Source organism: Phyllobates terribilis, unplaced genomic scaffold (genome assembly GCF_046119375.1).
Source record: "Phyllobates terribilis strain yellow unplaced genomic scaffold, ASM4611937v1 Scaffold_8__6_contigs__length_399053987, whole genome shotgun sequence".
Lineage (NCBI taxonomy): Eukaryota > Metazoa > Chordata > Amphibia > Anura > Dendrobatidae > Phyllobates > Phyllobates terribilis.
The window spans coordinates 387,010,923-387,022,640 of record NW_027362768.1 but is presented as its reverse complement, the minus strand read 5'-3'; the positions used below and the strand labels follow the sequence as shown (position 1 = coordinate 387,022,640).

At 45.5% G+C, this 11,718-nt stretch overlaps 1 protein-coding gene across 5 annotated transcripts in view; it reads right to left on the bottom strand.

The window, feature by feature from the left end:
• Nucleotides 1-11,718, bottom strand: part of DOCK3 (dedicator of cytokinesis 3) — a 260,038-nt gene that overhangs the window by 11,938 nt on the left and 236,382 nt on the right. For all 5 annotated transcript variants that reach the window (XM_073645146.1, XM_073645148.1, XM_073645145.1 and 2 more), the window contains 3 exons: nt 7,959-8,075; nt 6,117-6,232; nt 5,652-5,775 (listed from right to left, as the gene is read on the bottom strand). In XM_073645146.1, coding sequence (XP_073501247.1) covers nt 5,652-5,775; nt 6,117-6,232; nt 7,959-8,075 — 357 coding nt within the window. The remainder of the gene's footprint in view (nt 1-5,651; nt 5,776-6,116; nt 6,233-7,958; nt 8,076-11,718) is intronic.

Here is an 11,718-nt window from a genome sequence, read left to right as displayed (position 1 = left end):
TGCGTGTAATGGCTCTATATAATAGATCCCTCTGCGTGTAATGGCTCTATATAATAGATCCCTCTGCGTGTAATGGCTCTATATAATAGATCCCTCTGCGTGTAATGGCTCTATATAATAGATCCCTCTGCGTGTAATGGCTCTATATAATAGATCCCTCTGCGTGTAATGGCTCTATATAATAGATCCCTCTGCGTGTAATGGCTCTATATAATAGATCCCTGTGTGTAATGACTCTATATAATAGATCCCTCTGTGTGTAATGGCTCTATATAATAGATCCCTCTGTGTGTAATGGCTCTATATAATAGATCCCTCTGTGCGTAATGACTCTATATAATAGATCCCTCGGCGTGTAATGACTCTATATAATAGATCCCTCTGTGTGTAATGACTCTATATAATAGATCCCTCTGTGTGTAATGACTCTATATAATAGATCCCTCTGTGCGTAATGACTCTATATAATAGATCACTCTGTGCGTAATGACTCTATATAATAGATCCCTCCGTGCGTAATGACTCTATATAATAGATCCCTCCGTGCGTAATGACTCTATATAATAGATCCCTCCGTGCGTAATGACTCTATATAATAGATCCCTCTGTGCGTAATGACTCTATATAATAGATCCCTCCGTGCGTAATGACTCTATATAATAGATCCCTCCGTGCGTAATGACTCTATATAATAGATCCCTCCGTGCGTAATGACTCTATATAATAGATCCCTCCGTGCGTAATGACTCCATATAATAGATCCCTCCGTGCGTAATGACTCCATATAATAGATCCCTCCGTGGGTAATGGCTCTATATAATAGATCCCTCTGTGTGTAATGACTCTATATAATAGATCCCTCTGTGTGTAATGGCTCTATATAATAGATCCCTCTGTGTGTAATGGCTCTATATAATAGATCCATCTGTGTGTAATGGCTCTATATAATAGATCCCTCTGTGTAATGGCTCTATATAATAGATCCCTCTGTGTGTAATGGCTCTATATAATAGATCCCTCTGTGTGTAATGACTCTATATAATAGATCCCTCTGTGTAATGACTCTATATAATAGATCCCTCTGCGTGTAATGGCTCTATATAATAGATCCCTCTGCGTGTAATGGCTCTATATATTAGATCCCTCTGCGTGTAATGACTCTATATAATAGATCCCTCTGCGTGTAATGACTCTATATAATAGATCCCTCCGTGCGTAATGACTCTATATAATAGATCCCTCCGTGCGTAATGACTCTATATAATAGATCCCTCCGTGCGTAATGACTCTATATAATAGATCCCTCCGTGCGTAATGACTCCATATAATAGATCCCTCCGTGCGTAATGACTCCATATAATAGATCCCTCTGTGGGTAATGGCTCTATATAATAGATCCCTCTGTGGGTAATGGCTCTATATAATAGATCCCTCTGTGTGTAATGGCTCTATATAATAGATCCCTCTGTGTGTAATGGCTCTATATAATAGATCCATCTGTGTGTAATGGCTCTATATAATAGATCCCTCTGTGTAATGGCTCTATATAATAGATCCCTCTGTGTGTAATGGCTCTATATAATAGATCCCTCTGTGTGTAATGACTCTATATAATAGATCCCTCTGTGTAATGACTCTATATAATAGATCCCTCTGCGTGTAATGGCTCTATATAATAGATCCCTCTGCGTGTAATGACTCTATATATTAGATCCCTCTGCGTGTAATGACTCTATATAATAGATCGCTCTGCGTGTAATGACTCTATATAATAGATCCCTCTGCGTGTAATGACTCTATATAATAGATCCCTCTGCGTGTAATGACTCTATATAATAGATCGCTCTGCGTGTAATGGCTCTATATAATAGATCCCTCTGCGTGTAATGACTCTATATAATAGATCGCTCTGCGTGTAATGGCTCTATATAATAGATCCCTCTGCGTGTAATGGCTCTATATAATAGATCCCTCTGCGTGTAATGGCTCTATATAATAGATCACTCTGCGTGTAATGACTCTATATAATAGATCCCTCTGTGTGTAATGACTCTATATAATAGATCCCTCTGTGTGTATTGACTCTATATAATAGATCCCTCTGCGTGTAATGACTCTATATAATAGATCCCTCTGCGTGTAATGACTCTATATAATAGATCCCTCTGCGTGTAATGGCTCTATATAATAGATCCCTCTGCGTGTAATGGCTCTATATAATAGATCCGTCTGCGTGTAATGACTCTATATAATAGATCCCTCTGCGTGTAATGACTCTATATAATAGATCCCTCTGTGTGTAATGACTCTATATAATAGATCACTCTGTGTAATGACTCTATATAATAGATCCCTCTGTGTGTAATGACTATATAATAGATCCCTCTGCGTGTAATGACTCTATATAATAGATTCCTCTGCGTGTAATGACTCTATATAATAGATCCCTCTGCGTGTAATGACTCTATATAATAGACCCCTCTGTGTGTAATGACTCTATATAATAGATCCCTCTGTGTGTAATGAATCTATATAATAGATCCCTCTGTGCGTAATGACTCTATATAATAGATCCCTCCGTGCGTAATGACTCTATATAATAGATCCCTCCGTGCGTAATGACTCTATATAATAGATCCCTCCGTGCGTAATGACTCTATATAATAGATCCCTCCGTGCGTAATGACTCTATATAATAGATCCCTCCGTGCGTAATGACTCTATATAATAGATCCCTCCGTGCGTAATGACTCTATATAATAGATCCCTCCGTGCGTAATGACTCCATATAATAGATCCCTCCGTGCGTAATGACTCCATATAATAGATCCCTCTGTGGGTAATGGCTCTATATAATAGATCCCTCTGTGTGTAATGACTCTATATAATAGATCCCTCTGTGTGTAATGGCTCTATATAATAGATCCCTCTGTGTGTAATGGCTCTATATAATAGATCCCTCTGTGTGTAATGGCTCTATATAATAGATCCATCTGTGTGTAATGGCTCTATATAATAGATCCATCTGTGTGTAATGGCTCTATATAATAGATCCCTCTGTGTGTAATGGCTCTATATAATAGATCCCTCTGTGTGTAATGGCTCTATATAATAGATCCCTCTGCGTGTAATGGCTCTATATAATAGATCCCTCTGCGTGTAATGACTCTATATAATAGATCCCTCTGCGTGTAATGGCTCTATATAATCGATCCCTGTGTGTAATGGCTCTATATAATAGATCCCTCTGCGTGTAATGGTTCTATATAATAGATCCCTCTGCGTGTAATGGCTCTATATAATAGATCCCTCTGTATGTAATGGCTCTATATAATAGATCCCTGTGTGTAATGACTCTATATAATAGATCCCTCTGTGTAATGGCTCTATATAATAGATCCCTCTGTGTGTAATGGCTCTATATAATAGATCCCTCTGTGTGTAATGACTCTATATAATAGATCCCTCTGTGTAATGACTCTATATAATAGATCCCTCTGCGTGTAATGGCTCTATATAATAGATCCCTCTGCGTGTAATGACTCTATATATTAGATCCCTCTGCGTGTAATGACTCTATATAATAGATCCCTCTGCGTGTAATGACTCTATATAATAGATCCCTCTGCGTGTAATGACTCTATATAATAGATCCCTCTGCGTGTAATGACTCTATATAATAGATCCCTCTGCGTGTAATGACTCTATATAATAGATCGCTCTGCGTGTAATGACTCTATATAATAGATCCCTCTGCGTGTAATGACTCTATATAATAGATCGCTCTGCGTGTAATGGCTCTATATAATAGATCGCTCTGCGTGTAATGGCTCTATATAATAGATCCCTCTGCGTGTAATGACTCTATATAATAGATCGCTCTGCGTGTAATGGCTCTATATAATAGATCCCTCTGCGTGTAATGGCTCTATATAATAGATCCCTCTGCGTGTAATGGCTCTATATAATAGATCACTCTGCGTGTAATGACTCTATATAATAGATCCCTCTGTGTGTAATGACTCTATATAATAGATCCCTCTGTGTGTATTGACTCTATATAATAGATCCCTCTGCGTGTAATGACTCTATATAATAGATCCCTCTGCGTGTAATGACTCTATATAATAGATCCCTCTGCGTGTAATGGCTCTATATAATAGATCCCTCTGCGTGTAATGGCTCTATATAATAGATCCGTCTGCGTGTAATGACTCTATATAATAGATCCCTCTGCGTGTAATGACTCTATATAATAGATCCCTCTGTGTGTAATGACTCTATATAATAGATCCCTCTGTGTGTAATGACTCTATATAATAGATCACTCTGTGTAATGACTCTATATAATAGATCCCTCTGTGTGTAATGACTATATAATAGATCCCTCTGCGTGTAATGACTCTATATAATAGATTCCTCTGCGTGTAATGACTCTATATAATAGATCCCTCTGCGTGTAATGACTCTATATAATAGACCCCTCTGTGTGTAATGACTCTATATAATAGATCCCTCTGTGTGTAATGACTCTATATAATAGATCCCTCTGTGTGTAATGACTCTATATAATAGATCCCCCTGTGTGTAATGACTCTATATAATAGATCCCTCTGCGTGTAATGACTCTATATAATAGATCCCTCTGCGTGTAATGACTCTATATAATAGATCCCTCTGCGTGTAATGACTCTATATAATAGATCCCTCTTTGTGTAATGACTCTATATAATAGATCCCTCTGTGTGTAATGACTCTATATAATATAGGAGTGTCACTCTTTGTATTGAAGAACTGAAATAAATTCACTTTTTGATGATATTCTAATTTAGTGAGATGCACCTGTATATAAAAGGAGTCTCTGCCTCTGTTCGGAGAGACTCTAGGGGATCTCAGCTTAGGGGACCTCGGCTCCAGATACAGATCTGCTCCATTGACCATTGCTGAACTCTCAGAGACGTTTTGAAGAAATCCAGGTTTGGACAATGAGGTCTCCTGGCCACGTACCTCCATGGACTGTCAGGTTCCTAAACTTGTCGTTAGGACCGTGGGGGCCCGTCTAAAACGGGGGGCCACTGGTGAGGGTAGTTGGCCCTGGAAGCTCCAGAGTCGCAGCGGCTTTAATCCCGGCGAGTCAGCGGAAGGGTGAGGACTGTGTAATTTACACCATTTTGTGTATTTGCTGGGACTGTTCTTATCTGTTTGGTGGTACAATAAAGTATTGCCCTGCTGTGTTACCCTCACCCGGTGTTGTCGGAGTAGTATTCTGCCCGTGGGAGACCCTGTGTCTCCACAGTGACCGAGTGTGAAAAGTCACAGTCACCGAGCGCAGAGAGTCACCGAGCGCAGAGAGTCACCAAGCGCAGAGTCACCAAGCACAGAGAGTCACCAAGCCCAGAGTCACTGTCACCGAGCACAGAGAGTCACCACGCGCAGAGTCACTGTCACCGAGCACAGAGAGTCACTGAGCACAGAGAGTCACCGAGCGCAGAGAGTCACCGTCACCGAGCGCAGAGTCACCAAGCGCAGAGAGACACCAAGCGCAGAGAGTCACCATCACCAGGGGTTGCTTGTCACCGAACATAACACACACATACACTGCGACTAATCAATACAGTTTTATGCTTCTTCGCGCTTCTCACGACCGTCACCTGCACGCTGTACGGATCCTCGGTCTCGCTGTCCACCGCGGTGGGCGTGGTCCCAGTGTCGCTGGAGGCGTGTGACGAGAGGGAGGATGAGGAATGACGGACTGAACTCAGGACTACGAGAGGGCTGAAAAGAGAAGACACAAGGGTGTCTAATATCTTGAGGTGCATATTATACCTGATGAAGGCCGTTGCTGGCAGAAACGCGTTGTTTGTTCTTAGAAAAGTGTTCGAATAAATCTGATATTGAGAAAAATAATTCAGGGAAACCTTCTTTCCACTACATCTTACAGCATGCCATAGAAACCTGCCTCTGTGCAGTCTCTCTCCCCCTGTGCAGTCTCTCTCACACCTGTGCAGTCTCTCTCCCCCTGTGCAGTCTCTCTCACACCTGTGCAGTCTCTCTCACACCTGTGCAGTCTCTCTCACACCTGTGCAGTCTCCCCCCCCCCCCTCTGGCGGTCTCACCTGTGCCGATGCAGCATTCTCATACTGTCATTATTCAGGGCGCCATGTGATAATATGACGTTGCTGCGCGGTAATGGCGCACACGAGGGGTTCATCTTCTCCAGCATCGGGAACTCCTGCAGAAACAGCAGCGATTAGAACAGTCTGCAGACGAGAACGTTCCACTCATCTGTATAATGTACGCACCACTCTGCTACATCTCACCCTGCACGAACCGCTCCTCCATGTCTCACCCTGCACACACTGCTCTGCTACGTCGCATCCTGCACACATCGGTCTGCTATGTCGCACCCTGCGCACGCCGTTCTGCTACGTCTCACCCTGCACATACTGCTCTGTCATGTCACACCCTGCACACACCGCTCTGCTACGTCCCACCCTGCACCCTGTGCACGCCGCTCTGCTACATCTCACTCTGCACACACAGCTCTGCTACATCCCACCCTGCACACACCGTTCTGTTACGTCGCACCCTGTGCACGCCACTGTGCAATGTCTCACCCTGCAGACACCGCTCTGCTATGTAGCACCCTGCACATACTGGTCTGCTACATCTCACCCTGCAGATACTGGTCTGCTACATCTCACCCTGCAGATACTGGTCTGCTACGTCGCACAATGCACCCTGTGCACGCCGTTCTGCTACGTCTCACCATGCACACACTGCTCTTCTCCGTCTCACCCTGCACATACTGCTCTGTCATGTCACACCCTGCACACACCGCTCTGCTACATCCCACCCTGCACCCTTTGCACGCCGCTCTGCTACAACTCACTCTGCACACACCGCTCGGTTATGTCGCACCCTGTGCACGCCACTCTGCAATGTCTCGCCCTGCAGACACCGCTCTGCTACGTCGCACCTTGCACCCTGTGCACGCCGCTCTGCTACATCTCACCCTGCGCAAGCAGTTCTGCTACATCTCACCCTGCACACACAGCTCTGCTATGTCGCACCCTGTGCAAGTCGTTCTGCTACGTCTCACCCTGCACACACCGCTCTGCCATGTCGCATCCTGTGCACGCTGTTCTGCTACGTCTCACCCTGCACACACTGCTCTGCTACATCACTCTGCAACCTGTTCACACGGCTCTGCTACGTCTCACCCTGCACATACTGCTCTGCTACGTCGCACCCTGCACACGCCGTTCTGCTACATCTCACCCTGCACATACTGCTCTATGTCGCACCCTGCATATTGCTACATCACTCTGCACCCTGGGACACAGCTCTGCTATGTCCCACCCTGCACCCTGTGCACGTCGCTCTGCTACGTCTCACCCTGCACACACCGCTCTGCTACGTCTCACCCTGCACATACTGCTCTGCTACATCCCACCCTGCACACACCGCTTTGATACGTCTCACCCTGCACACACCGCTCTGCTACATCTCACCCTGCACATACTGCTCTGCTACGTCTCACCCTCCACACCGCTCTGCAACATCTCACCCTGCACACATCGCTTTGCTACGTCTCACCCTGCACACACCGCTCTGCTACATCTCACCCTGCACATACTGCTCTGCTACGTCTCACCCTCCACACCGCTCTGCAACATCTCACCCTGCACATACTGCTCTGCTAAGTCTCACCCTGCACACACCGCTCTGCTAAGTCTCACCCTGCACACACCGCTTTGCTACGTCTCACCCTGCACACACCGCTCTGCCACGTCGCACCCTGCACATGCCGCTACATCACTCTGCTACATCGCGCTCCGAGCACACTGCTCCACTACCCTGCTTCCTGAACTCAGCAGGGCCGCGGAGCAACACACGGAGAACCTCAGGCGAGAATACACCATGTATACAGGTATAATTAATAGCCAATGTCTCACCTGGTACAGACTGGAGCGCATGACCTGGAACTGATCCACCAGCTTCTTGTGAAGAGGCCTCATTTCTGGGTGGACACATCGCTCGTGCACCGCCAGCCCCACTCCAAGGACGTGCACCTGTTGGGCAGAAAGCAGGATCACCACCACCATCACAATCATCACCACCATCATCAACAACACCATCGTCACCATCAACATCACTATTATCACCACGATCATCACTACCATCATTATCGTTACTATCATCATTACCACCATCATTATCATCCTCATCATCACCACCACAGTCATCACTTCCACGATCACAATCATCATCACCACCATCATCATCATCACCACCAGCATCACCCTAATGACCATCATCACCATCACTGTCAAAGATCGCAGCCAGGGGGGGTCATATCTCAACCCACCCGCTCTTATCTTTGGAGCGAACAACTCTCTGCTGCCCCCTATCGTCCGGACAATTACACGATTGGCCGACGATCAACAGAGGAGGCCGCAGGCTGTTTCCACTAATAGGCCGGTTATCGGGAAGCTAACAGTGAGCGTATGGTATATACACCTCCAATTACAAAGCATGGAATATATGTATATACCCCCTGTACAATCACTGCTAACTCCACAATAACCCCAGACTACTTGCTGCCGCCACCAGTCGTGTTTTATACAGGCCGACTGGAGGAAAGGTTCTGGTTCTGGTAGCGCATGGCTTCGAAGAGCAGTTTACAGAACAAAAGGAACAGAACTATTACATTTTATATTTAATCCAAAAGGAGGCAGTGGTTATAAAAATATACAAAAGATTTTACAAAGGAGACAAAGCAATACAGAATATACAGTTACATAAAATAAAAAGGAATAACGAAGGAAACTTACTACGCCGCTCACAGAGATGAGTCAACTTAGCGGAAGGAGAGCGATTCTACTGGGGACGTTCAGCGAACGGCATTCATGTATTTCTCTACAGCACACATGTCAAAGTCTGACCCGCAGGGTGGTTATATTTGGCCCGTGACACAAGAACCACCACCCCTAAGTGGGGCCATTATACTGTATGGAGGACTATGTGGGGCCCATTATACTGTATGGAGGACTATGTGGGGCCCATTATACTGTATGGAGGACTATGTGGGGCCCATTATACTGTATGGAGGACTATGTGGGGCCCATTATACTGTATGGAGGACTATGTGGAGCCCATTATACTGTATGGAGGACTATGTGGGGCCCATTATACAGTATGGAGGACTATGTGGGGCCCATTATACTGTATGGAGGACTATGTGAGGCCCATTATACTGTATGGAGGACTATGTGGGGCCCATTATACTGTATGGAGGACTATGTGGGGCCCATTATACTGTATGGAGGACTATGTGGAGCCCATTATACTGTATGGAGGACTATGTGGAGCCCATTATACTGTATGGAAGACTATGTGGGGCCCATTATACTGTATGGAGGACTATGTGGGGCCCATTATACTGTATGGAGGACTATGTGGGGCCCATTATACTGTATGGAGGACTATGTGGGGCCCATTATACTGTATGGAGGACTATGTGAGGCCCATTATACTGTATGGAGGACTATGTGGGGCCCATTATACTGTATGGAGGACTATGTGGGGCCCATTATACTGTATGGAGGACTATGTGGAGCCCATTATACTGTATGGAGGACTATGTGGAGCCCATTATACTGTATGGAAGACTATGTGGGGCCCATTATACTGTATGGAGGACTATGTGGGGCCCATTATACTGTATGGAGGACTATGTGGAGCCCATTATACTGTATGGAGGACTATGTGGGGCCCATTATACTGTATGGAGGACTATGTGGGGCCCATTATACTGTATGGAGGAGTGTGGGGTCATTATACTATATGGAGGACTATGTGGGGCCATTATACTGTATAGAGGACTATGTGGGGCCCATTATACTGTATGGAGGACAATGTTGGGCCCATTATACTGTATGGAGGACTATGTGGAGCCCATTATACTGTATGGAGGACTATGTGGGGCCCATTATACTGTATGGAGGACTATGTGGAGCCCATTATACTGTATGGAGGACTATGTGGAGCCCATTATACTGTATGGAAGACTATGTGGGGCCCATTATACTGTATGGAGGACTATGTTGGGCCCATTATACTGTATGGAGGAGTGTGGGGTCATTATACTATATGGAGGACTATGTGGGGCCATTATACTGTATAGAGGACTATGTGGGGCCCATTATACTGTATGGAGGACTATGTGGGGCCCATTATACTGTATGGAGGACTATGTGGAGCCCATTATACTGTATGGAGGACTATGTGGGGCCCATTATACTGTATGGAGGACTATGTGGGGCCCATTATACTGTATGGAGGACTATGTGGAGCCCATTATACTGTATGGAGGACTATGTGGGGCCCATTATACTGTATGGAGGACTATGTGGGGCCCATTATACTGTATGGAGGACTATGTGGAGCCCATTATACTGTATGGAGGACTATGTGGGGCCCATTATACTGTATGGCGGACTATGTGGGGCCCATTATACTGTATGGCGGACTATGTGGGGCCCATTATTCTGTATGGAGGACAATGTTGGGCCCATTATTCTGTATGGAGGACTATGTGGCGCCCATTATACTGTATGGAGGACTATGTGGGGCCCATTATACTGTATGGAGGACTACGTGGGGCCCATTATACTGTATGGAGGACTACGTGGGGGCCATTATTCTGTATGGAGGACTACGTGGGGCCCATTATTCTATATGGAGGACTACGTGGAGCTCATTATTCTGTATGGAGGACTACGTGGGGCCCATTATTCTATATGGAGGACTACGTGGAGCCCATTATTCTGTATGGAGGACTACGTGGGGCCCATTATTCTGTATGGAGGACTATGTGGAGCCCATTATACTGTATGGAGGACTATGTGGGGCCATTATACTGTATGGAGGACTATGTGGTGCCCATTATACTGTATGGAGGACTATGTGGGGCCCAGTATACTGTATGGAGGACTATGTGGGGCCCATTATACAGTATGGAGAACTATGTGGGGCCCATTATACAGTATGGAGCACTATGTGGTGCCCATTATACTGTATGGAGGACTATGTGGGGCCCATTATACTGTATGGAGGACTATGTGGGGCCCATTATACAGTATGGAGCACTATGTGGTGCCCATTATACTGTATGGAGGACTATGTGGGGCCCATTATACTGTATGGAGGACTATGTGGGGCCCATTATACTGTATGGAGCACTATGTGGGGTCATTATACTGTATGGAGGACTATGTGGGGTCATTATTCTGTATGGAGGACTATGTGGGGCCATTATACTGTATGGAGGAGTATGTGGGGCCCATTATACTGTATGGAGGACTATGTGGGGCCCATTATACTGTATGAAAGACTATGTGGGGCCCATTATACTGTATGGAGCACTATGTGGGGCCATTATTCTGTATGGAGGACTATGTGGGGCCCATTATACTGTATGGAGGACTATGTGGGGCCCATTATACTGTATGGAGGACTATGTGGGGCCCATTATACTGTATGGAGGACTATGTGGGGCACATTATACTGTATGGAGGACTATGTGGGGGCCATTATTCTGTATGGAGGACTACGTGGGGCCCATTATTCTATATGGAGGACTACGTGGAGCCCATTATTCTGTATGGAGGACTACGTGGGACCCATTATTCTGTATGGAGGACTACGTGGGGC